This window comes from Hyla sarda, chromosome 7 (assembly GCF_029499605.1).
Source record: "Hyla sarda isolate aHylSar1 chromosome 7, aHylSar1.hap1, whole genome shotgun sequence".
Classification (NCBI taxonomy): Eukaryota; Metazoa; Chordata; class Amphibia; order Anura; family Hylidae; genus Hyla; species Hyla sarda.
This window is the reverse complement of record NC_079195.1, coordinates 31122339-31150009: the sequence shown is the minus strand read 5'-3', so window position 1 is coordinate 31150009 and position 27671 is coordinate 31122339. Positions and strand designations below refer to the sequence as shown.

The window sequence follows — 27671 nt, the reverse complement described above, 5'->3', positions numbered from 1 at the left end:
CTTTATTGTATCACGGGGACGACAGCTGGCTGACAACCAATATGGCTGCTAGGTGAAGGTTGTCAGGCAGACTTCTGCATAGTGACAGGGATGAAGGCTGGTCAGGAGCCTGAGAAAGCTGGGTGACCATTATTGATGGCTATAGTAAATGAATGAGGGGGCAGAGATATGTGATAGGATGTGGCCCCTTGAGGTGGCCCTGCTGTGACATGAGGATACCTGGCACTCTGAGGTGCTGTCACACTGATGGATTATTACAAAATCTGTCAGGGGAGCCTATTATGGGATGTCATGTTCTCTCTCCCTCACACCACACATATTATGGGATGGCAGGCTTCCCTAAAGTTATTATGGGATGTCAGTATTGCACTATTATGGGATGTCAATCTCTCCCTCTCTCTCTCACACACACTATGGGATGCCTGTATATGTGTGTGTGTGTGTGTGTGTGTGTGGAGAACTATTATGGGATGCCAGGCTTTCCCCCCTCATGTTATCACTATGGGCTGTGAGAACTATTATGGGATGTCAGACTTTGTGGTGATGATGATGATTATGGGATGTCTGATGGAGGAGGGAGGGGGGGGGAGTGTGGGCTACTATGGGATGTCAGACTCCCTCAGGTTCATTATGGGATGTCAGGCCGGCCCATCTCTAGGGCAACACGCTGGTGACCATGGTAACGGGGCGGGGCGGGACGAGGGAAGGGGTGTGGTCTCCACCATCACTGCCGGTGTAACAGGGGGAGAGGAGCGGGAGTATATACCGACAGGAGGGAACGTGGAGGCTGCGGGACTGTGGACATACCGGCCCCAGGGTGAGTGAGGGGGCGGCCGGGAGGGGCTCCGGGGGCGGCTGTGAGGTGACGGGGGTCCCTGGGGGGGAGCGTGGAGGGCCCGCGGGGCCGTGAGGAGACCGGCCTATTGTGTGTGTGCGGCAGTCATGTCTGTGTGTGAACGGGGCGCTCCGTCCTGCGCGCCAACCTACTGTATGTATATAGGTGGGCATACAGGGGCCCTATATACCGGGTACATGGGATTACATAGACTTACAGAGGGGAGTGAATATATATATATATATATATATATATATATATATATATATATATGTATATTGTGTGTATAATACTGTATGTGTGTGTATATGTATATATATATATAATATATATATATATATATATATATATATATATTAGTGTGTGTATAATACTGTAGTGTGTGTGTGTATATATGTACATAGCAATAGGTGTGTAGAATATATATATATATATATACATACACAGACATCTTTATCTTCAAAGTAAAACAGGACTAACTTAAAGGCTATATACACAATATATATATATATATTTTCTCTCATCTATCTACAGTTGGGAGTTTAAGTAATTATGTAATATATATATCTCCACACACGTGTATTGTTTTCTATATAAATGCATTTTGGACCCTTAATTTTTTGGGAGGGGGTCATTGTTTTGCCGGCATTATAATCCGTATAGCTCCACTGAATCATTATATCCCCCCTTAGATTATACACATTATACTACCCCCCTCCCCCATAGCACATTTAGTCTCTACTACTCCTCCTCCCCAGCTGTGGCTCGTGTTACAAGGGACTACAACCCCCAGCAGCCGGCCTCACTCACTCAGGCCCTCACTCAGGCCGGCCTGACAAAGGGCTCCTCCGGAAGCTGCACTTCACATCTTGGCCACCGGCAGCAGTGTCCTTGCCCTTAGGAAGATGGCTGTGAACTTTAGCCTGCGACTGGATGGATGTGTGTTAGTGTGTGTACCCTCAGGGGTGAGCTGGGATAGGGTATGGTTTGTTTAGGGCAGCGGAGAAGGTTGTCGTATGTTCAGGGTGTTACCTAACCTGGGGGTCTACAACTATTGCAAAAAAAAATAAAAAATATGGCAACTACCATCCTTCCTGGGCATGATGGGAGTTGTTGTTTAGCATCAGCTATAAAGAGCCATACAGAGCCCTACCTCTCATTACGATCAGGGGGGGCTGTTGGATGGATGAAAACTGTTAAATAAATGTTGGTCAAAACTTCTGAGACTTGTCCCAAGACTATCGCGATCTGGAGACGGATTAACCAGAAGTCCCATAGGCTTGTATGGGACTTGCGGCAAATGCTTTTAGAAATCGAGAGTCTTGGGCTCAGAAGTGTTCAGTTGTGTTTTATGAGTGTGTATTATGCTATTTTGTTAAACCTGAGAACAGTGTCTCTGTGTCAGTGTTTCCCGACCAGGGTGCTTCCAGATGTTGCAAAACTGCAACTCCCAGCATGCCCGGACAGCCTTCGGCTGTCCGTGCAGGCTGGGAGTTGTAGTTTTGCAACAGCTGGAGGCACCCTGGTCAGGAAACACTGCTGTATGTAGTGGGTTACACGCTCACCTTGCCAATAGTGTAGAGAAGATTTTCTTGCATTTGGGGTGATAAGGTGCTATAGCCCCAGGTTGAGTGTATGTTTTAGTCATCTTATAACTCTTCGCTGGGTTTTTGTTCCTCTGTTCCAGCCCTCTCTCCTGTGGCTGAACGCAGCCTCTCTTACATTCCTTGGATATTAACTTCTGCTTTGTGGAGCCATTAACAACATCAACAAAATGGCTTCTGGAATGGGACCCTCCTCCCCAGGTAGTGACGGTGAAATCGAAGTCATGCTTAATAGCCACCACCAAGGTAAGAACAAATATCTAATATACTTTGTTCCCGTCCACCATTTTTAAAGTGTACCTGTCGTCAACAAACTTTATATAATGTAGATAATACAATTTATATGTATATTTGTAATTTATGGGTGAAAAAAAATGCTGTCCCTGCAACTATTGCCTGTGAGGCGTCCAAATACAGGAAGTGAGGACAGGACAAGCACGGCTCTGTGCAGGCTCCTAGCTTGTCAATCATCCTCATGTGAGCCTGTAGCATGTCCTCGGTGTACGGGGCCCTGCCTGCAGGTCCTCGGTGTACGGGGCCCTGCCTGCAGGTCCTCGGTGTACGGGGCCCTGCCTGCAGGTCCTCGGTGTACGGGGCCCTGCCTGCAGGTCCTCGGTGTACGGGGCCCTGCCTGCAGGTCCTCGGTGTACGGGGCCCTGCCTGCAGGTCCTCGGTGTACGGGGCCCTGCCTGCAGGTCCTCGGTGTACGGGGCCCTGCCTGCAGGTCCTCGGTGTACGGGGCCCTGCCTGCAGGTCCACCCTCACTTCCTGTATTTGGTCTCCTCTGAGACACATAGGCAATAGCTGCAGGGACAAAAATATACATATCTTTTAACCAATGTATATTACAAATATACATATAATGGTATTATCTACATTATATAAAGTTTTTGTTGATGACAGGTACACTTTAAGATCTGTTTCCTGTTGGCAGATTAGGACATTCTGATACATTTTCAGACCCTGTTTTGCTTACAGTAGGGAGATGGATACAATTGTAACATTTTCCTTGCTGAATGTACAATTGTAGTCTGTCTGGACTGTCCCCCCAAGCAAACTACAGCAGAATAATGGGCTTATGGTTTTGTTAGTGTGTTAGCCTTTATCTCAGTGCAGGGGTCTCCAGATGTTGAAATCTACAACCCTATTGTCCAGGTATGCTGGGAGTTGTAGTTCTACGACATCTGAATGTCCACAGTTGGGAGACCACTGTTATAGTATAAAGGTTGATGTGGGGAAAAAAAACTCAGCTTTGAGAAGTATTAGATTTGTAGAGGTTTTGTCCTCTCTACCATTATGTGATTCTTCCTATTCACTGACAGCCATCAGGTCTGGAGGAATATGTACACAAAGTGAACTCAGCTAGGAGAAGTTTTCATCCCAACAACACTGATCCCGCTATCTATGAGATAGTGACTGATCAGTGGGGGTCCAGTTGATGGAAGTCCCATTGATCATTAGAAATAGAGCTGTGGCTGAGGGATAAAGGGTGTTTGTGGAAAACACCAAAACATAATGTGATTCCTTGAAAAGGGGGTTGGATTTTTCCTTTATGCCAGTGTATCCCACAAGGCTACAACTCCAAGCATTCCCGGACATGCTGGGTATTGTAGTTTTGCAATGGGCACGCTGGTTAGAAAACTCCAAGCTGGGGTGGGGGGGGGGTTTGTTGTCACAAATTGAATATACATATTGTTGGTGCATCCTATAGTCTTAAGAAATAGATTCATGTAGGTTATCCTAACTACTAGATATGTCGGGTTTTGTATTTCGACTCTTCCCGTGAAGCTAGGTTCTTTTAGCTAATACTTGATAGAAGGGTCCCTGGACAATAGGTTGATCGCAGAGTGTCCTCTCAATGTGAGCTGCAATCTGTGGGGAGAAACCTGGTTATAGTTCAATTCCCCTGCAGCATTACAACATGGGAGACCGAAGTATTGTATTACTCAGTGTCGATTTGTTTTTTTGTGTAATAGTGGGACAGGTCAGGTCCTCCAGAGTGAGGGACACTTCTTTTTCCCTTTTTTTTTTTTATTTTATTTTATTTTATTTTTGTACTAATTCTCTCCTCTGGCCAAGGGAGGCCCTCCCATATTAACTTTTTAGAATCCCCCCTAGCAGGGTATATGAAAAGGTTTTGTTGTCCAGTCCAGGAGTAGTCCAGTCCTGAAAAACGTTATCCCCTATCCTAAGGATAGGGGATAAGTTTCAGATCGCAGGGGTTCTGACCGCTGGGGCCCCCGTGATCTCATGTACGGGGCCCTGGTTGACCACTGCACAAAGCGGCGGCTGTCACGCCCCCTCAATACAACTCAATGGCAGGGCCGGAGCTCCTCTCCTGCTCTGCCATAGCGATGTATTGAGGGGGGGGGGGGCGCTTCATGGGTGGTCAACACGCCCCCTTCCCGCAGGCTTCCGGGGCCCCGTAGAGGTGATCGCGGGGGGCCCCGGTGGTCGGACTCCCCGCTATCTGAAACTTATCCCCTAACCTTAGGATAGGGGATACGTTTTTCAGGACTGGACTACTCCTTTAAGGCCTAGATCACATCCTTTAAAGGAGAACTCCGGTATGGGGGGGGGGAAAAAACGTATCCCTTATCCGAAGCTGCGGCCGACACGCCCCCTCGATACACTTCTACGGCAGGGCCGGAGTGCTGCCTTCGGCAATCTCCAGCCCTGCCATAGAAGTGTATGGAGGGAGTGTGTTGGCCGCAGCTTCGGCTGTGGTAGAAAAACGCTTGGCTCCTGCATTGAGCAGGAGCGAGCCGGGTCCCCGTACAGGAGATCGCAGGGGGCCCCAGCTGTCGGACCCCCCACGATCTAACACTTATCCCTATGCTTAGGATAGGGGATAAGTTGTTTTTTCCCACCCATACCGGAGTTCTCCTTTAAGCTGCCTTTCATCCTATCAGGAATGGGATGCTGACACATACTGCGGTGGGCACCATTCATTTTAATGACACGAATTATGGGATTCTGTTTGGGCTGTATACACTATTCTAACAGGACTCAATAGCACAATAGACCAGTCTGTCAATTCCAGTTTTAAAATAGCAGATATGACCAATTGCAATGAATAGCGCCCCCAGATGTCCACCAGACAGATAACTGTATGGGACAGCTTAGCAATGCAGTGTGGACTAGGCCTTAGTCCTTTCCTGAGTGACAAAACAGCCAAGATGATGATGGGTGAACCTTTATAGTTTGAGCCTTGCATATGATGAAGACTTATTGTAATTTTCCACAAACAAAAAAAAAAAGCAGTGGGACCTTTGATCAGACCTCTTATCCCATAGGGGATAAGAAGTCTTGGGGCCGGAGTACCCCTTTAAGAAGCTTCACCTGTATAGCTTCTTGTGCCCACACAGATGAGCTACACCACCTTCTCTGAATAAATTCTGTCCTCAATAGATCCATCATCCTTTTGAGGATCTGTCCATATGCTTCATGCATGTACTCAGCTGAACCCAATGGACATCGGCCTGGGCTAAAAATGTTGTGTATTTTGTTTATGGCAGATTTTACCTCACTATGGTCTCAAGTTCATGACCGGATAGTGTGTGATAGAGCACATCATGCTAACATAAAATCTATTAGAAATCCATTGTGTGTGAAAGTGAACTTAATGGGAGATCCCTGGGCAACATATACTAAGCTATGACTGTGGCCTGAGAGTCAGGTGGAGTACCCCTTTAAATCCTCAAATTGCTTATTGTAGGATATTAATAGAACATATTGGATTTCAGTCCAGTCACATAACCTGGCCAGGATCACTGAAGGGGCCTAACACTGGGTTTTGGACTTTGAGGGGTCAGGGACGTCCGAGCAACACAACTGAAGTATGAAAGGTGCATTTAGGATTGGGCTACGGGCTTTATTGGAAGCATCAGATTTGGGGAGACTGTTTGTCATGAACAAGCTGAGGTAACAGAATGGGGAACCACAGTGGCAAGAAACTGCGAGGCATTTTCTTGACTCTTGTCACGGCCACTTGTGGGGCGAAATTTTTTTTCTAAAATCTGCGACTGGTCCCAGCAGAAGCAATATAGTCTCTTTACCTCAGGTCTGATGTTCGGGTCCGTTTTCAGCGTAGACGTATGCGGCTGATGTTCCTATTGACAGATCTTTACCTGTCCTTTCCTGCACCACATTAATTATAAATACATGGATGGTATATGGTTATGTAATACCCCCCAACATCTCCTGTCACTTCTCATCTCTGCTGTGGTGTCGCTATTATGTATTCTGCTTACTGTACTTTTCTATTTTTTTTTTTTTTTTTTTTTTTTTTTTTTTTTAAATGGCCTCTGTGGTTTCTTACTATTTTCTCCAATGGGGACTATGCAATATTCTCAGACACGTCCTATCTGGTACTTTCTCTTCACTCTGGAGTCTGTCCTGCACGTCAATCAGGTGGCGGTCTTTTACATTTGGGTATACAGCAGTACAGTCTTCTGCTTTTAATAGACTCTATATCAGTGTTTTCCAAACTGTGTCTTCAGCTGTTGCAAAACTACAACTCCTAGCATGGGCATGCTGGGAGTTGTAGTTTTGCAACAGCTAGAGACACACTTTTTGGTAAACACTGATACATGACACTGCCCTACATCTACGAACTACATTGGGTGAATAGATGTGTTGTAGATGGCACAATACCTTTTTTATTTTTTTGCTTGCATTCCAATGTATCTCGAAAACAAGATGTGAATATTATAGAAGAGGTTCAGCAGCACAGATAAGTCATCCAGTCCTGGAGCTGGGATGGGATAAGAAAGCTGCTCTTTTTTTTCCGGGGCTCCAGCCTGTGGGCACCATTGTAGTATTGTGTATGACCCCTGTACCATCCCCATTCCCACCAGGCACTTTCTATTGCCCATTATTTTATTTATAAAAAAAATTGTCATAGCATGCTGTGCACTTACTACTTGTGGGATCTTTTTCAGGTCTTGTAGGCTATAGGGGGGAATTATAATTGGGCCACGTTTACAAGGCAAAATGTTTGCCTGGAAAACATGTTCTGCACATATGAATGATCCCACGGGTGCGAAGACCTTTCAGAAATGTGCCGTCTCATAGACGGCAGTGCACTTCGAGCCGAAACCGCAGAAAGAATAGACATGACTAGTCTTTCTGCGGACGTGGGAAATTCTGGAGTGTGTACAGTGCAGCAGAATCCCATTGAAATCAATAAGACTCTTCTGCAGTGGCATTTCTGAGTGGAGTATTCCCCCAGAATTCGACTGGGAAATTCTGCTGTGGTAACATAAGCTTAGTTGCATAATAGCGCAGAAAAATGTTGTGTAAAATCCTGCGTTTATTTTTATTTTTTTGCGAAGACTGGGCCTGCTCAAAATGTACAATTTTGCCAACTTTATTTTATTGCACCATAACTGCATAGACCCAGCACTGCTACCCATAAAGCGAACACCAAAATGTACTTCTTACAGTCTGAAATTTACCTCCCGGCTGCATTACTTGTCACAGATCTGCAACTTTTTCACATACTGTCTATTTGGACTGTGATGTTTACATCTGTTTATGAACTTTACACTGTAGTTTAACTTTTTTGCATACTAGCTCAGGTCTGAGGCATTCTCTAGTTCTCATTTGTGAGTCTTATATGTGTGTATGTGTATATATATATGTATATATATATATATTCTCACTAATGACACATGTATCTTCACTGTATTGTTAGCCCCATCTATGTGCACATGTATACATTGTTTCTTGGGCTGTGGTATTGCCAGTGTGCGCGCAGCGTTTTGCATCATTCATTAGATCTCCTCGACTTTTCGTGATTTGGAAATGTTCACAAACCTGCAGATCCAGGTGATATGATGTGATACAGTAAAATGAACTGGCACAAGGGCTGTCATGGACAGATTGGTGGGCGCCTCCGGAGTCTGGCGGGGGGGGGTGCGGAGGAGGGGGGCGAGGTGCAGCGTGGATGTTTGGGGTGCTGCCATCTTGTCAAAGTCGGAAAGTAAAGCAGCCATTAACTGTCCTGTCCTAAAGAAACAAAAGCTCACCCCTCCCCCTTGCAGAGCTGCGTGTGCATTGTGGGCGGGAGGGGGCTGTCAGACAAGGGGAAGCCCCCACCTCCCCTCTGCATGTGCTCCTTTTTTTTTTTTTTTTTTTTTCTTCCCCTCTCTCTCACTTCTCTATCCCCTCTCAATAAGCCACTGTGGGCCACGGGCCTGGATCTCTGCCTTGTCCCCTGCTGTGCGCCTTGTGCCCTCTCTTTCTCTTAAAGGATCTGCTCTGCATGTCTCTATTCTCCGGTATCTGCTGCTGCTGCCTCCTCCCCTCTCTTGCCATGCTCGCGTGCCCCCCCCTCCCTCCCCCATGTAAGCTACTATTCCTGCCTTTCCCGGGCTTTTGTTCTCCTACCCAGCAACTGATCGGTGACCTGAGGGCTGTCACATGTGACGGTCTCTCCATATACAGCCAGCATACGAGCGCTGCAATGTGACTTGACGTCATGCATACACCTAGTGTGAGGTGGTGGTGTTTTAAAGGACTGTGTGCCTTTGGCAGTCTGGGCATGCTGGGATTTGTAGTTTTGCAACAGCTGGAGGCACACTGGTTGGGAAACACTGCAATAAGGAATATAGTGAAGTGCCATTCACATTACAAGTTCAATACATGGCGCCCAAACATGTCAGTGTTCACCATCCTGAGTGCCTCCAGCTGTTGCAAAACAGACATGTTTGGGTGCGATGTATTGAACTTGTAATGTGAATGGGACTTCACTATATTCGTTATTGTAGTGTTTCCCAACCAGGGTGCCTCCAGCTGTTGCAAAACTACAACTCCCAGCATGCCCGGACAGCCAACGGCTGTCCGGGAATGCTGGGAGTAGTGGTTTTGCAACAGCTGGAGGCACCCTGGTTGGGAAACATTGCCTTATTAGTTGGGTTTACACTCAGTTTTTCATTCTATCCAGTGCTCTACCAGCCCATGGTTCTCTGGCTCAGTATTTTCCAAACAGCGTGTCCATCTATTTCAAAACCACAACCTCCAGCATGCCCTGACAGCCTTTATTCAGTGTTGCCCCTACTGGGGTCTCACCATCTATTGGGAAAACACCTTCCAGCATTTCCTGACGTCCTTCGGCCTGTTTTTTCCCCAACTACTGTTTTGCAGCTATGTTAAAACTACGACTCCCATCATGCTCTGAACTAAACACTGGCCCATGCGGTGCTGCTGCAAGTCCTATATATGGACCTTTTTATTGTAGTAATCTCCATTATAAACTAATTAAGATGAAAACTTAGTATAAAGTTGGTTTCTTGTCTTTAGATGTGTATGTATTAAAATAAGATTTTGATAGGTTCGTAGATGTCGATGAGATGTGATTGCAAATAGAGTGGTCATACAGCCTTGTGTTGGGCGACAATGTGTAGCAAGGACGTGGCTGGATTAATCTTTCTAATCTCTACGAGGAGTAACCCACATCTAGGCAGTGATCTGTATGTATGTGGGGCACGTATACTGTTGCATATGGCCGTGCACAGCAGGGATTCTCTTTTGTGTCCTGCGAACAGGATGATATTGCACGGCGCAGAGCTCTGCCATCCGCACTGGTGATTCCTGCCAGGTCCGACACAGCCCAAGCTACTAAATCACATGAACAAAATGGCTGCAGAGCTCTAAGGAAATGCCCACTTTTCCCTTTCCAGTGTCCTGCGTGTCCAATGACAGCCCAAGCTGCAGATCGTGTTATCTGCCTATGCTTGAATATAATCCGTGTGCATAATGCTACCTTCACGATGTCGTCTTGCCCCACCCCCACCCTGGCTCGTTCACCCACTCTCTTTCCCCCCCCCCCCCCCCCCCCTCTTCTTACATGGAGGTGATCCTTTTATTATCCAGACCATTTCAGCTATGCAATTACTAGATTGCTCTTCCCTATAGTGTCTTGAACTGCCCGTTTTGTTACATAATCCTAAAAGTTGTCCTTGCTTTATTCCTTTTACAGATGATGATGACTTGGATGAAGACCTCTCTGAGGTGGAAACTCCTAAAGTAAAGAAGAAAAAGAAGCCTAAAAAGCCACGGGAATCCAAGACACCCAAAGGGAAGCGACAGAAGAAGGTGAGTGAGATGGTGGACTGCAGACGACTCCATGTTGCGCATTTCTCAGTAATCTAAGCGATGATGTGTGGGCAGGCAGCGGGTAAAGTGTTTGGCGTGCCAAGTCCAAGCAACAGCACAACGTGAAGTGTGCCCAACATTGATGCAGGCTTTTGCTTCTCTTCCCAGGACCTGCTGGATGACAGCTCTGGTGAAGGCAACGATTTTGGAGAGGATGATGGAGGCCTTGCCCGATCTGACAGCGAAGGCAGTGATTACACCCCCGGGAAGAAAAAGAAGAAAAAGCTGGCACAGAAAAAGGAGAAAAAAACAAAGGTGAAGCGTGACGAGGATGAAGATGATGACGACGACTCTAAGGTCTGTGATGTGTGTAAAGTGGCCAAATTTGGATATTTAGCTTTGCAGAGCTTGCAGCAGTGTTTCCCAAACCAGTGTACCTCCAGTTATTGCAAAACTACAACTCCCAGCATGAGCATACTGGGAGTTGTTTTGCAACAACTAGAGGCACACTGAAACACTGGCTTAAAATATGATTTTTTATTTTTTTGGGGTGGTTATGTCAAATAAGAGATGTAAAATCTAGGCTGGATAAAGTGTGGGCTCCTCTTTTGAAGAGGTTTCACTTTAATCACATTCTTACAACAAATTGTTACTAATTCTTACAAATTGTCACTAATTTTTACCAACTACTTAGTTCCGCAGATTCTAGTCCGTCGTGCTAACTTTAAATTTGTTTGCGAATAGGAACCAAAGTCTTCAGGGCAGCTTTTGGAGGACTGGGGTATGGAGGACATTGATCATGTGTTCACAGAAGACGATTACAGAACACTGACAAACTATAAAGCCTTCAGTCAGTTTGTCAGGTATGTACATTTGGTGTTTAAAAATAAAATTAAATAAAAATGATAGTTAAATTTTTCCATCGTATTGATATTTTATTTTCCATTTTAGGCCACTTATAGCAGCAAAGAATCCTAAAATTGCGGTGTCCAAGATGATGATGGTACTTGGAGCAAAGTGGAGAGAGTTTAGTACCAACAATCCATTGAAGGGCATCTCCGGCGCATCTGTAGCTGCTGCGGCTGCCGCCGCCGTGGCTGTGGTTGAAAGCATGGTAGCTTCCACAGAGCCTGTTGCGCTGCCGCCACCACCACCCCCGCCTGTTGAGGTTCCCCTGCGCAAAGCAAAAACTAAGGAAGGAAAAGGTGAATTAATGAGCTTTCTACTGCTAATATTGTAAATGACTGAAGGGAATATAAATGTGTGGGGATTTAGGGATCATCGTATGATTGCTGTTAGGTTGACCCAGGCTGGAATTTGCCAGTGTATCAACTTCCTCCACGTGTTGCATGTAACGGCCCAATGTAATGCTACACTTCCCCATTAAAATTGGGTGTTTGCTCTGTGGCTTTCAGCAGTGTCTCTTGTATATTACTTTTAAAGCAATGGAATAGTTGGTGTCTGTTTTTTCACTTGGATTTCTGTTTTACCTTTTTAAGGACCCAATGCCAGAAAGAAACCAAAGATTGTCCGTCCCCCAGAAAATAAGAAAACCAAAGCCAAGAAAGTGGCCCCTCTGAAGATCAAGTTAGGGGGTTTTGGTTCCAAACGCAAGCGCTCCTCTGTAAGTAATACATTTGTGGGAATATACTCTACACCAGTGGTCTTCAACCTGCGGACCTCCAGATGTTGCAAAACTACAACTCCCAGCATGCCCGGACAGCCGTTGGCTGTCCAGGCATGCTGGGAGTTGTAGTTTTGCAACATCTGGAGGTCCGCAGGTTGAAGACCACTGCTCTACACAATAGTAGCATTAGTTAGCTGCAATATAAGCATTTTGTACTGGACTCCATTCTTGTTTTTCCCTCAGAGTGAGGAGGAGGACCTTGATGCGGACTCAGACTATGATGAAGGCAGCATGAATAGCTTGTCCGTTTCTGACGGATCAACAAGCAAGAGCAGCCGAAGTCGTAAGAAACTTAAAGCCAACAAAAAGAAAAAGAAGGGTAAATATGAAAGTTTATGCATGTCGGCACTAGCCTATTTTTGGACAAAATGCTTTTTTTTGAATGATGAGATCTAATCTTGACAGACGGTGATACAGCAGGTGGCGTTGATGGTTATGAGACGGACCACCAGGACTACTGTGAAGTTTGCCAGCAAGGAGGGGAGATCATCTTATGTGACACATGTCCACGTGCATACCACATGGTTTGCTTGGACCCAGACATGGACAAAGCACCTGAGGGCAAATGGAGCTGTCCTCACTGTGTAAGTGTCATTTTCTGAAGAAATGTTATACTCTCTATGTAATGCCATGTTTTACAGTTTTCTTTTTTCTCTATTGATTTTTACAGGAAAAGGAAGGGGTACAATGGGAAGCTAAAGAAGACAATTCAGAGCTAGACGAGGACTTGGACGAGACTGTAGGTGATCCAGAGGAAGAAGATCATCACATGGAATTCTGTCGTGTCTGTAAGGATGGAGGAGAGCTACTTTGTTGTGATGCCTGTCCATCTTCCTACCATATTCACTGTCTAAACCCACCATTACCCGAAATACCCAATGGAGAGTGGTTATGTCCTAGATGCACTGTGAGTACATTCACAACAATACAATACAATGATTCTTTTGGGCTCTGCTTGGCAATGGCATTTTAATTCTTTGCTTCCTCTTTTATAGTGTCCTCCGCTTAAAGGCAAAATTCAGAAAATACTCATTTGGAAGTGGGGGCAGCCTCCTCCTACAAGCGTACTGAAACCCGCGGTTGCAAATGCTGATGCTCCTCCACCCAAACCATTGGAGGGACGTGCGGAGCGAGAATTTTTTGTGAAGTGGCAAGGAATGTCTTATCTACATTGTTCGTGGGTGACAGAACTACAGGTAGATGCCTAGTTACAGCCGTGTCTTATAGGTGTGGAGTGTATATAGGGCTCTGTTGCTGAGTTCTGTCTTTTATCTTGCAGCTCGAGTTACACTGCCAGGTTATGTTTAGGAACTACCAGAGAAAGAATGACATGGACGACCCTCCTCCTGGAGACTATGGAGTAGATGAAGAAGAAAAAAGCCGCAAGAGGAAAAACAAAGATCCAAAGTATTTAGAAATGGAGGAGAAGTTTTATCGATATGGTATCAAACCAGAATGGATGATGATTCACAGAATCCTAAATCACAGGTAAACTTGTCAAAAAGGGGAGGGGGTGCATTGAAAAGTGCTGGAGTCTGTAATGGTTTGGATAGTTATTGGCTGTCAAAATACAGTTCAGAGGTCTGCACACCCTCTATGTACAATGCAAATGAACTGCCTACTTTGAGGACGAGTTACCATTATTAAAGGGGTACTCCGGTGGAAAACTGGTGCCCGAAGATTAAACAAATTTGTAAATTAGATTTGCTATGGGGATTTTCTCCTGCTCTGGACAGTTCCTGACATGGACAGAGGTGTCACAGAGAACAAGACAAAAAAGAAATTCTAAAATTTCCTCTGTAGCATACAGCTGCTAGTAAGTACAGAAAGGATTGAGATTTTTTAATAAAAGTAATTTACAAATCTGTTTTAACTTTCTGGCACCAATAAAAATAAAATTCCACTGGAGTACCCCTTTAATGCCAACATTGTATAACTAGTCTCTAGATCAGGGTTTCCCAACTAGGGTGCCTCGAAACTACAAGTCCCAGCATGCCCGTACAGCCAAAGGCTGTCCGGGCATGCTGGGAGTTGTAGTTTGGCCACAGCTGGAGGCACCCTAGTTGGGAAATGCTGCTCTAGATAGTTAGTTAACTGTTGATTTTACTGTTAGTTTTTACTGGTTGCATCACAAAATTTTATATATAGATAGATAGATAGATATAGATATAGATAGATAGATATAGATATAGATATAGATAGATATAGATATAGATAGATATAGATAGATATATATATTAACTGAATATGTTCTGCTCTCTCCTCAGTGTTGACAAGAAGGGGAACACCCATTACTTGATCAAGTGGCGGGACCTTGCTTATGACCAGGCATCCTGGGAACTGGAAGATGCAGATGTTCAAGATTATGACATATACAAGCAAGCCTACTGGAACCACAGGTAGGTTATGATGAGTGCACAACTTACACGAGAGTGTACACCATTTAAAGAGCTGTCTTCTTTTGGCTAATTGACAAACATATGTCTTACGGAATGGGGTCGCCCTGGTGAGCACCTTTTTTAAACTGTTGACTCCTATATCTTGTAGTAACAGTAAAACTTTTTGCTCTATGCTTTTGTACAGAGAACTTATGTGTGGGGATGATGGCCGTCCTGGGAAGAAGGTGAAGAAACATAAAGTAAAGAAACCTGAGAGGCCACCAGAAACTCCCACAGTTGATGTAGGTTACTCAATATTTGCAGCTACTTACTAAGGATCAATTAGATTGTTTATGATACTCACAATTCCCTTGTGTCTCAGCCCACAGTGAAGTATGATCGCCAGCCGGAGTACCTGGATGCTACCGGAGGTAATCTTCATCCTTACCAGTTGGAGGGTTTGAACTGGTTGCGTTTCTCATGGGCACAAGGCACTGACACCATCTTGGCAGATGAAATGGGTCTGGGAAAGACTGTACAGACAGCAGTCTTCTTGTACTCTCTCTACAAGGAGGTAAGTGTCTGGGCTTCATGTTCTGTAGGGAAATGTTATAAGTGAGCCTCGCGGGTAAGTTCGTTAACATCAACAGTAAATGGCTTTACAAGTATTTTTTCTTTTCTTTTTAGGGACACTCCAAAGGTCCCTTCTTAGTCAGTGCTCCCCTCTCCACTATCATTAACTGGGAACGAGAGTTTGAAATGTGGGCCCCTGATATGTACGTGGTCACCTATGTTGGCGACAAGGACAGCCGTGCAGTTATCCGAGAGAATGAGTTCTCCTTTGAAGACAATGCTATACGGGGTGGCAAGAAAGCTTCACGTATGAAGGTTTGTCACACACCTCTTTCTTTTTTTGTCACATTATGGGGGACACGGCATGGTTTTATTTGTAAATAGGATTCTTATGTACTTATTTATTCTTCTTCTTCCCCCACCTTATAGAAAGAGGCATCTGTAAAGTTCCATGTTTTGCTAACATCATATGAACTGATCACCATTGATATGGCAGTCCTGGGCTCCATAGATTGGGCCTGCTTGGTGGTAGATGAAGCTCATCGTCTAAAAAATAACCAGTCTAAGGTAAGCTGGCAGCTTTCGTAGTCTTCAGTGCAGTTGACATTTTGTGATGTGCACTTGGTGCCATGTTTTAACCTTTTTGGCATTTTCAGTTTTTCAGGGTCCTTAATGGATACAGTCTTCAGCACAAGTTGCTCTTAACAGGAACTCCATTGCAGAACAACCTTGAGGAATTGTTCCATTTACTGAACTTCTTAACACCAGAGCGGTTCAAGTATGTGTCATAAAAGTAATGGACTGTAGTAGACTTCCATATTATACATACTATGTTTACTTTAAAGGTGTTTTATCAAGATGTTTATATTGATGGCCTAGTCTTGTTATAAGCTATTAGATCCAGTGGGGTCTGACTCCTAGCATCTCTTGATCAGCTGATTGAAAACGACTCCTCGCATGTGAGCTTTGCATCGTTTTTACTGATTTTACCAGGCACAGTTTCATACATTGTCTCAGCGGTGCTTTAGTATTGCAACTTTTACCATTAAAATGAATGGGATGAGCTGAAATACTAGGTACTGCCCAATGAGTTGTCTGGTAGGTGATCAAGAGGCTGCACACCTGCTATTAAGTTTAATCCAGGAGTAGGCAATAACTAGAAGATCCCAGAAAACCCTATTTAAAATGGCATCCATCACCGACTGTATGCTGTGTCCTATCCTAAAGTGTCATAGGCCTGCTGACATCAATTTACTTGTTTAGGGATTTCTTCAGATGTATGGCCCCTACAACAAAATGTAAAGTGTGTAGTCCATGATACTCGCCCACCCACCTTTAATTGGTGGCTTTCTACCTGTGGTCCGTTTTGACAGAACGCTGCCCATAACTTGCAGGCCGGAGCGGCTGCTCATAAATATCATGAACGCACTTAGTATTCCGCAGTGATTAACAATGATTTCTTCAGAGAAATGTAAATTGGTGCTTGTAATTGCACAGCAGAAATCTGGTGACTCTCTCTCTTTTAAAATGTGGTAAATTAAAAATTAGCGCTTTTGCATAACTACTTGTCACTTTCATGCAGTAACCTGGAAGGTTTTCTTGAAGAATTTGCTGATATTGCAAAGGAAGATCAAATTAAGAAGCTTCATGACATGTTGGGTCCCCACATGTTGAGAAGATTAAAGGCTGATGTTTTCAAGAACATGCCTTCAAAGACTGAGCTCATTGTCCGTGTTGAACTCAGCCCCATGCAGAAGTGAGTACAAGCACAAGGCTTTCTTATTGTTTTCTCTGAACTTGCAGTTTGCCTGTATCTACAATTATCTGCTCTTGTCATTTCAGAAAATATTATAAGTTCATTCTCACTAGAAATTTTGAAGCTCTTAATACTCGAGGAGGTGGTAACCAAGTATCTCTACTGAACGTGGTGATGGACCTCAAAAAATGCTGCAACCATCCGTACCTCTTCCCAGTGGCTGCTATGGTAAGAAAGAAAACAAGCTGAGTAAAGAAACCATAAATCTGTATACAAATAGATAATATTAATAAAACTTGTGCTCTACAGGAGGCACCCAAGATGCCCAATGGAATGTATGACGGCAGTGCCCTCATCAAGGGGTCTGGAAAGTGCCTACTTCTGCAGAAGATGTTGAGAAAGTTGAAAGATGATGGCCACAGAGTACTCATCTTCTCCCAGGTTAGTCCTGTTTTGTCATCTTAATTTCCCTTTTTAAATGGAGGAAGATCTTTTCTATATTAGAGTTTGGTAGTGACCCTTGTTACATATCACCATCCTCCTGCCTACTCCATTGTCCTGTGTTTCTCATTTACCTGCAAAAGTGCACCACAACATTCTCTACCAACTAGAAATTTTTGTTGCATTTATGCATCAGCTTATGAAACTTGTCAAAGCGCAGTGTTGCTTTTCTTCTGACATCCATCTTCTTTGTTCAGATGACCAAGATGTTGGACTTGCTGGAAGACTTCCTTGAACACGAGGGTTATAAGTATGAGAGAATAGATGGAGGAATCACAGGAAACTTGCGTCAGGAAGCCATAGATCGCTTTAACGGTGGGTTTCTTTGGGTTTCCTTTAATAACTCTGAAGGACTGTTGCTAGTGAACATGGTTTTCAAGTGGTTATTTAGCCTTTAACTTATGGCCATCAGTATGAGAGCAATGGGGCTCTGACTCCTACCACATCGGCCCATCAGGTAGTTGAAGGGGCCCCTTGTGATAAGACTTATCCACAGATTCCTGTGGATAGGGGATAAGGACTTATGTACCGGCGTTCCTCTTTAATGGTCTGTCCCAGGAATAACACATACAACTTTATTTATTTATTTATTTTTTCTCTAAGGCTGGGTAACGTCATTAACTTATAGGACATTGGCACACAAATTTAATTTACAAATCAGACACAAGTTGTATAATCCCTAAGACAATCGTTTTCTGACCTCCACTACCTCACAGATGATCAGCAATACTGTGTACTTCCATAAACAAACATGTTAGTGTCCAGCCATCAGGGAATAACACCACCATATTGTAAGATCTTTCTTCTTTTACTGTGTTTTAGCACCGGGTGCTCAGCAGTTCTGTTTCCTCCTGTCCACCCGAGCTGGAGGCTTGGGAATTAATCTTGCTACAGCAGATACTGTGATCATCTATGACTCTGACTGGAACCCTCACAATGATATTCAGGTAAGCAAAGGGAAAATACTGGCTGTGTTACTCTTTTCCTTGTACAGGTCTGACTTTTTTATTTTTTTTCCCTTGCTCATTAGGCTTTTAGTAGAGCCCATCGTATTGGACAGAACAAGAAGGTCATGATTTACCGGTTTGTAACTAGAGCGTCTGTGGAAGAAAGGATTACTCAGGTAGCAAAGAAGAAGATGATGCTCACTCACTTGGTCGTAAGACCGGGTCTAGGCTCCAAGACAGGTTCAATGTCCAAGCAGGAACTGGATGATATCCTGAAGTTTGGTACTGAAGAGCTTTTTAAAGATGAAGCCACAGAAGGAGGTAGACCATTGTTCACATTGCATGGAAGCTGAAGTGAACTTTCCTCATACGTACTATTGCCATGTGACTTATCACTGTTCATCATTACAGGTGATAGCAAGGAAGGTGAGGACGTCAGCGTCATTCACTACGATGATAAAGCCATAGCCCGATTGCTGGACAGGAACCAAGATGAGATTGAAGACACTGAGATACAGGGAATGAACGAGTATCTGAGCTCCTTCAAGGTGGCACAATATGTGGTCCGCGAGGAAGAGATGGAAGTGAGTGAACAGAGCAGAATTCTGTACTTCTTTATGCGCCTTATACATATGACTCTTATCGATGATTAAGAGCCATGTAGCCATATAGGGGTTCTCGAAAAGTAATAAAATTGGATCACTGCCTGGCAAACTTTTCTTTTTGTAGGAGTGTAGTCTCTTGAGACGCTGTATAATCCTTCAGTGTAATGGTCTATAGACAACATACAGTACATGGGAGTTTATCATTGATCTATGCTCTGTTTTCAAAATTTTAAGCAGCCCACAATTGGCCACTTTACACATGTACATGACACCTGCTGACTTTCTTTTTGACAAGGTCTATCAGTGGTCTTCAACCTGCGAACCTCCAGATGTTGCAAAACTACAACTCCCAGCATGCCCGGACAGCCAACAGCTGTGTGGGCATGCTGGGAGTTGTAGTTTTGCAACGTCTGGAGGTCCGCAGGTTGAAGACCACTGGTCTATACAGTGGTCCCTCAACATACGATGGTAGTTCGTTCCAAACGACCCATCGTTTGTCGAATCCATCGTATGTTGAGGGATCCGTGCAATGTAAAGTATGTGAAGCTGTACTCACCTGTCCCCGCCACTCCGGACCAGGTCCTCACTGCTCCCGATGCTGCCCAAGGGGTTCCTGATGCTGTCCCGCTGCTCCGGTGTCTTCTTCGCGATCCTCCAGCTTCTTCCGCATCTTCTCCGGGGTCCGGGCCTCGCTTTCTGGTGACGTTATTACGCTGCTGCGCCGGCGCGGCGTGCATAGTGACGTAATAATGCCGGAAAGCGAGGCACGGACCCTGGGGAAGATGCCGGAGGATCGCGAAGTGGACGCGGAGCAGCGGGAATAGATAAGCGAACCTACGCGGGGTGCTTAAACTGCTATCGGACAGCAGCTTAAGAATTTTGCGCTGTCGGATAGCAGTTAATGCGATGGCCCCGACATATAAAAGCATCATATGTCGATTTTATCATATGTCGGGGCCATCGCATGTCGGGGGGGTTACTGTATTATGTGCTGAACTTTTGTATTAAATGGCTTAGGGACAATCGGCACACAGGCTACGAAGGTGTCAAACTAGTGATAAATACAATATGCACGTAGCACAATAAACTGAACAAATGATAAATTCCCCCATAATTCTTATAGATTTACAGTAGCTACATGTTGTCCAGCCCATACTAAACCCCCTTCTTATTAATAAAAGGTAGGGCCATGGTTGGACATAAAATAACCCGGTCTGTTTAGGAGGGCTGCACACAGCAAATGTGCAAATCCCTTAAAGGCTCGACTGGACAACTAATGGGAAAATATGGTCAATTTAGTCTTGTTCTGCTTGCATTCAAGTGGTTTATCATGTTATTTAAAGCTAACCAAGCAGTGCCTACTGGGTCTCTTTCTAGGATGAAGAGGAAGTTGTCCGTGAAATTATCAAACAGGAAGAGAGTGTGGATCCGGATTATTGGGAGAAACTTCTCAGACACCATTATGAGCAACAGCAGGAAGACTTGGCTCGAAATCTGGGTAAAGGAAAGAGAATCCGTAAGCAGGTTAACTACAATGACGGCAGCCAAGAGGACCGAGGTGAGTGTCTTACTGTCCACAGCATTGGTGTGTAACATTTTTCTGAAGTGTTTATCTTGTAATTTTCCGCTGTCTTGAACATCCATTCCTTTCTGTTCCCAGATTGGCAGGATGATCAGTCCGATAACCAGTCTGACTATTCTGTGGCTTCTGAAGAAGGAGATGAAGACTTTGATGAACGATCAGAAGGTGAGAGAGAGTAACCCATTGTAACTGGTCGTAAAATAGTTTGGAGTATCCTTTTGTGGTGTTCCCTATAATGTAAAAAAATGTTTAATTGCAGCAGCCCGTCGACCTAACAGGAAAGGTTTGAGGAATGATAAAGATAAACCATTACCACCTCTGCTGGCTCGTGTTGGAGGCAACATTGAGGTAAGAAATGTCTTGGAAGCATAATCCTACTATAGTGATGATACCAATTGCATGGGGATTCATTGTCAGTAATACTTTACTGGAATCTCACTGGGACATGTAGCAGAAACCTTTACACTTCTGTTACACATGGTAGTACAAATTACTGATGGTATCTATGGGGGACATGTATCATTATTTGTGTAGGGTAGAAGCACTTAACCCCTTTTCCCGAATTCTAAATTATGTGCAGAAGCGCTAAATTTATCAATCAAGCGCAATTAGCTTCATAAATTGCGGGTAAATATAGGAATCTCCTCAATCCACTCTTTGGAAAATAGAATTGATTTAGAGCATCTTGCTAAGTCAAAGATGGCTTATATTTGCGCAAAAAAAACAGCTCTTGCGGCAAAATTTTTGGTGTACAGGATAAGTACGCAGTTAATAAATCCATGCGTACTATAGATGTCGCTCCAAGGTACCCTGATTCAGCCACATCTAGAGGACATGATCTACCAAAACGTGCGCAAAAAAAAGCTTGTGCAAAATTTTGTGCAAAAAAAAATACACACACAACAGGGGTAAAATCTTTGATACATGTCCCCCTATGGGTATAATTGCGCACAGCAGACTTGTTTCTGTCTGGGATGCTGATAGGACAGCAGTGGGTCTATGTGGGGCTGTTATCAAAACACCCATTGACTGGATTTGCATAAACAGCGTAGCACTAAAACTACTGTTGAGTCTCCAGTGGCTATGCATAAAATGTTCCTGCTTTTGTAAAACTACAGCTACAAGTAAACCCAGACAGCCCAAAGCATGTCTGGGCATGCTGAGAGTCGTAGTTTTTGGTTAGTTTAAGAAGACATAGGGGGAAAAAAGTGAGCACGTGACTTACCATGGAGACCGGTCTGCATAGGACCTGTAGACACAAAATGAGATTCCTAATTCACACGCTTTGCAAAGTAATGTTTGCACATTGGTTATGAAGGTGGAAATGGACTTTGAATAAGCAGTGTACTTGTTTTGTATTTTTCTAGGTTTTGGGTTTCAATGCCCGTCAACGAAAGGCTTTCCTGAATGCCATTATGCGTTACGGCATGCCACCACAGGATGCATTCACCACCCAATGGCTTGTCAGAGATTTGCGTGGAAAATCTGAAAAGGAATTCAAGTAAGATTTGCGATTCCCTGTTCCTAAATTGTACAATCTGCTGTGAGTTTCTTCCAGTCTTCTTACATTGCTCTCTACATTTTCCAGAGCGTACGTGTCATTGTTTATGCGTCATCTCTGTGAACCCGGCGCAGATGGAGCAGAGACATTTGCAGATGGAGTTCCACGGGAAGGTCTCTCTCGCCAACATGTGTTAACAAGAATCGGAGTTATGTCACTTATTCGCAAGAAGGTGAGATGCTATTTTATAACATTATTGAAAGGGTCTCCAGCCTTGTTTTTTTTTTTTGTTTTTTTTACAAATATTGGTAACCCCTGTCTGTTCCTATGCAGTAAAATTTTGCCAGAAACCAGCTTATGCCATATGAAGTATTGTCTTCGGCTAAATTAGCATCTTATCATTTCGGTTTAAAAATTGTCTCCACCAGGTTCAAGAGTTTGAGCATGTGAATGGACGCTGGAGTATGCCAGAGCTTGCCGAACAAGAGGAGAACAAGAAGACCTCTCCAGTCGACTCTCCATCTCCTAAAACCCCCACCCCATCAACACCAGGGGATACACAACCTAATACTCCAGCTCCCTCTGTAGTTAATGGTATGATATTACTTACTTTTTATTTGTTCATGGCTTTCTAACTTCTCATGTGCAAAGAGAAAAATAACCTAAACCTGTAGACAGACTTCAGAGGTAAAACGTATCGTCTGACCAAATAACAAAGCGCCTCATGTCAGGTCAGTGATATGGGGACCCACGGCCGGACGTACATCAATTCTGTCTGTTTAGGAGGGCTGCACACAGAAAGGCGCACTCCCTTAAAGGCTCGACAGGACAGTTAATGTTCTTTAATTTTATTATTATTTTGGGGTATTAACCCCTAAATGACTCATGGCATACATCTACACCCTTGTTGTTTGCGTCAAGCCCTCATATGGGTCTGTAGATGAAACATTAGAGTTATGGCTGCTACAAGGGGAGTAGGAAAATATGAAAACTTAAAAATGAAAATGGGCTGTGTCCTACAGGGGTTAACTTGCAATTTTTTTCTTTCATCTCTGCAGAAGAGGGTGTGAAAACTGAGGAACCAGCTGTGAAAGAGGAAAGCGCACAACCGGAAACAAAACCACCTGAGGAGAATATTGAGGTGAGGGTCAGTTGACTGTACTGTCTACATCATTGTTTCCCAACCAGGGTGCCTCCAGCTGTTGCAAAACTACAACTCCCAGCATGGCCCGGACAGCCGTTGGCTGTCCGGGCATGCTGAGAGTTGTAGTTTTGCAAAAGCTGGAGTCACCCTGGTTGGGAAACGCTGGTCTACATGCTACACTCCTGCATATGATAGGCCATTGCATTAATATCTGCAAGATAACTGGGCAATTAACTCTAAATTCTTAACTTTAATAAACTTTAATAGTAATAACTTGTTATATTTTCCCCTATGCCAGAGTGCACCACCACCACCAGCAGCAGCAACAGAGCCCCGCGCCCCGACAGAAACTGCCCCAACAGAGGTGAAGCCAGAAGAGGCGGAAAAACAAGAGAAGTCTCCTCCACCTGAGCCAATGGAGACCGAGCAGAAACCGGAACCGGAGAAAGCCAATGATGATGTTATTACTGTGGAAGACAAGAAAGGTTCAGATGGCTTCTCTTCTCAATTGGTTTGCCCTGTGCTGTGTGAGATTAAATGTCTAAAAACGTATTCTACCTACCTCCGATTCTAGATGATGAGAAGCCGGTCACGTTACAGAATGGAGAGACTCCCAAAGACACCACGGAGGAGATCAAGAAAAAGGCTGCGGCCACCAAGCAGAGGTTTATGTTTAACATTGCAGATGGAGGCTTCACAGGTAAAGGGAGCAGTGTTCTCTTTAAAAACAAAAAACCTTTGGGTCAGGGTGGCCATACATACACAATAACTGACTAAGCGCTTGCCTCTCCTGTTTCCACCATACATACAAGTGCTGGCCCACACATAGATACACATTGAATTGGGGGGTGGGGGGGGGCAGCTTATCTTAATTCTGCTTGGAGAATGGTATACTATTGTCAGGGTACACTTATGTGTGGCAGGAACTTGTTTTCCATTGGTTAAGAGTGTATTCCTTGTCTTTCCTACAGAACTACATTCATTATGGCAGAATGAGGAGCGAGCAGCCACCGTTACAAAGAAGACTTACGAGATCTGGCACCGAAGACACGACTATTGGCTGCTGTCTGGCATTATAAAGTATCCTTTTGAAAAGCAAATGCAGTTTTACTGCAGGGCAATAAAACAGTTTCCATGCTTGTCAACCAATAGGCAGCTTAGACAAGGGTCTGTTTTACAGCCTTGCAGGATGAGTTAGTGTTTTATATATATGTATATGTGTGTGTGTGTATATATATATATATATATATATATATATATATATATATATATATATATATATATATATATATATATATATATATATATATATATATATATATATATATATATATATATATATATATATATAATGTGTATGTGTGTAGATATATAGATAGATAGATAGCTATGGATATATATAGATATGGATATATATGGATATATATGGATATATAGATATAGATATGTGTGTGTGTGTATATATATTTATATATGTATATGTGTGTGTTTATGTGTATATATGTGTATATATATATGTGTGTGTGTGTGTGTAATATGTGAAATGTAAAGGTCGTATAAGACGTTTTCCTTAGCATCTTCTCTTAGCCACGGCTATGCACGCTGGCAGGACATCCAGAACGATGTGCGGTATGCCATCCTAAACGAACCTTTCAAAGGAGAAGTGAACAGAGGCAACTTCCTGGAGATCAAAAACAAGTTTCTGGCACGACGGTTCAAGGTTAGTGCTGCATCATTGCCTCAGTGTATTGTCTGCTTAATCTAGAAGGGGGGGTGTATTATATTCAGACGATGCTGCTGATTGTAGGCCATTTCCTATTAAATTATAATAATGTAATCTAGATTTGTTTTTAACACTCAAATTTTATTTTGCAAAAAGAAACCCACGCTTGGCATTCCTTTTTAAGATGTTATATACTAGTGTGTCCCCTAGGAAGATGCCTAAAGCTTTGCAAAACTACAATTCCAAGCATGAATGGCTGTCCGGGCATGCTGGGAATAGTAGTTTCTCGGTCGCTTTTCATTGGGGGACACCTATACTGATGGCAACAGGGGCATGGCGCTACCTGATCTCCACATGCGACAAAGGGGCACAGTGCATGAGAGTATGGGCCGTCAACCACTTATCACCACCAGCTAGCGCCTGGAGGTTGTATCCTGGTCCAGGTCCCCCACTGCCCCTGCTTACCTTGCTTTGCTCCAGGTTGTTGCAGCGCGGCCATAAGCTAGGGCCCCCCCCAAATGTTGCAGATTCCCATTCTCCTCCTTTTCTTTACAGCTTCTAGAACAGGCACTTGTCATAGAAGAGCAGTTGAGGCGAGCTGCTTATCTGAACATGTCTGAAGATCCATCGCACCCGTCCATGGCTCTGAATACTCGATTTGCAGAGGTGGAGTGTTTGGCCGAAAGTCACCAGCACTTGTCTAAAGAGTCTATGGCAGGGAACAAGCCAGCCAATGCTGTTTTACACAAAGGTAAGAAATGCACAGATATGTCCTGTAACTTATTCCACATCTTGGTTATTTTAAGCGAATAATTCTTGGTACTATAAACTGTTGTCTTTCTCAGGATATAACAAATTGTCTTACGGTATTATGTGTTGCGGTATTTACTTTATCCTGACTTATCGCCTCCTTTTTGTCCTCTAGTACTTAAACAGTTGGAGGAATTATTGAGTGATATGAAAGCAGACGTTACCCGACTTCCAGCCACCATTGCCCGAATTCCTCCTGTGGCAGTCAGATTACAGATGTCAGAACGCAACATTTTAAGCAGACTGGCAAGCAGGAGTGGTGAACCTCAACCCCAGCAGGTAAGATTGGGCAAGGCTATAACCATTAACAAAGCAGTGAATTTATGGTGCAACAAATGTAAGGGAAAGCTTAAATGGCAGTGCGGTTTTATCAGAATTAATTATAAAATGATCAGTTTGATGTTGATTATGGTTATAGTGGTCTCACTTCTCAAGACTGCGTTCTTAGTGCAGGCTTTCTGTATGTGCTAAGCTCCCAGTGTGCACAGTAAACCTATCCATAGAGCCCCAGTACCAGAGTTTTAATTTTTGGCATCTTCTTCTTTTAATTTTGTGGTCTGATGTATGGAAAACAATAGACTGTTACATAGAGCAATGTATAGTAAAAGCATGCACTGTATACATGTTTTACTGTAGGACCCTATGTATGACTAATGTATTGTGGAGGTATAGCCTCTGTGTAACTGTTTGTTTTGCTATCTATAAACTGCATTATATTCAAAAATTCCCATCTTTAATTTTTCCTGTAAAGAACGTTTGGGTATTGCCATAGAAAACATAGAATGTGTCGACAGATGAGAACCAGTCGGCCCATTTGTCTGCCCAATATTCTGAATAGTCCCTGGCCCTATCTTTTATATGAAGAATAGCCTTATGCCTATCCCTATCTTATATGAAGAATAGCCTTATGTCTATCTTATATGAAGGATAACCTTATGCCTATCACTATCTTATATGAAGCCTATCCCTACCTTATATGAAGGATAGCCTTATACCGATCACTATCTTATATGAAGGATAGTGTTGTTCCTGTCCCCTGCATGCTTACACATTCACTGTATTTGCAGTTACCTCGTCTGCAGGAAGGCTATTCCATGCATCCACTACTTTCTCTGTAGTTATACTTCCTGATATTACTGTATAAACTTTTGCCCTCTATTATAAACCTGTCCCTCTAATTCTGCACAGCTATGACTACTCTATAATTATTTGCTGCCTCTCTTCTCAGACCTTCTCTTTAACATAAGTATCTCTATCTACAGCAGATTGCTCAGCAATAACAATCCCCCTCCTCTGGTCAGGAGGACAAAGCATCCACCCACCCCATACATTCCCAACCTAAGAGCAGACGACCCGGGGAAGCGCACCGGACCTGTTCACCAAAATCGGCATCCAGGGACAAGACTCAGCAGAGCTGAACCCCACCCCAGGAACAATGATGTAGGGGGGGGTCACAGGAATCCTGATCCTACAAGGTGTCACTGTGACCGCACTAGCCTGATGGCAGATCGTATGGTGCTGCTGCTTCATAAAATGGGGTCCACCCCTTCATCCATGGGGTGCAGGGTTGCACCAAATACCCCAAAGGCCAGAAACTCTCCCTGCGCGCAGGAGCAAATCGCATCCTGGTTTCAGAAGGAAATACTTTCGTTTTTGTTTGTCTTTAATTTTATTTGCTCTGATCCCCTCACGCTGCCCGAGGGGGGGCAGGAGGGGTGTCACCCAGGACAGACACCCTACCTCCATCCTTTTTAATACAGAACGCGTTGTCGTATAATAAAACACAAAACACTATTGAGAGGTTTTCTTTCTGAGTTCTGTTTGGTGGGAAGGGCTGGTGATGAACACACAAACCAGACACGTTGTGAAACGTCTCCTTTTGGTTCTGCATAACTGCTGCAGATTTGGGATGAATTATGGCACTT

The 27671-nt window shown here is 43.9% G+C and overlaps 1 protein-coding gene and 2 non-coding genes across 7 annotated transcripts; all 3 read left to right on the top strand.

The window, feature by feature from the left end:
• On the top strand, window positions 1-27540 carry CHD4 (chromodomain helicase DNA binding protein 4). 5 transcript variants are annotated; one of them, XM_056528964.1, is made up of 39 exons: window positions 1-122; window positions 2523-2685; window positions 10424-10539; window positions 10708-10896; window positions 11284-11402; window positions 11491-11744; window positions 12039-12163; window positions 12410-12545; window positions 12632-12810; window positions 12897-13133; window positions 13222-13422; window positions 13506-13714; window positions 14494-14625; window positions 14810-14906; window positions 14987-15178; window positions 15292-15492; window positions 15607-15744; window positions 15834-15955; window positions 16760-16933; window positions 17020-17161; window positions 17243-17374; window positions 17632-17749; window positions 18257-18381; window positions 18465-18702; window positions 18793-18965; window positions 20364-20544; window positions 20647-20733; window positions 20828-20916; window positions 21936-22069; window positions 22157-22301; window positions 22498-22663; window positions 23128-23210; window positions 23512-23698; window positions 23788-23913; window positions 24185-24293; window positions 24801-24933; window positions 25492-25687; window positions 25862-26025; window positions 27009-27540. In XM_056528964.1, exons 2-39 carry the CDS (start codon window positions 2610-2612, stop codon window positions 27024-27026), a joined length of 5643 nt encoding a protein of 1880 aa, XP_056384939.1. In that variant the 5' UTR covers window positions 1-122; window positions 2523-2609; the 3' UTR covers window positions 27027-27540. The 5 variants fall into 5 exon arrangements, with proteins under 5 accessions (XP_056384939.1, XP_056384940.1, XP_056384942.1 ...); XM_056528965.1 differs by having other exon boundaries at window positions 12-52; XM_056528967.1 differs by lacking the exon at window positions 1-122 and adding an exon at window positions 674-817 and having other exon boundaries at window positions 12644-12810.
• LOC130283703 (small Cajal body-specific RNA 11) lies at window positions 20128-20260 on the top strand. Its single transcript, XR_008846814.1, has one exon. It is a non-coding gene; the product is annotated as a small Cajal body-specific RNA 11 (non-coding RNA).
• Window positions 22767-22902, top strand: LOC130283704 (small Cajal body-specific RNA 11). Its single transcript, XR_008846815.1, has one exon. It is a non-coding gene; the product is annotated as a small Cajal body-specific RNA 11 (non-coding RNA).
• Window positions 27541-27671: the final 131 nt, after the last annotated feature.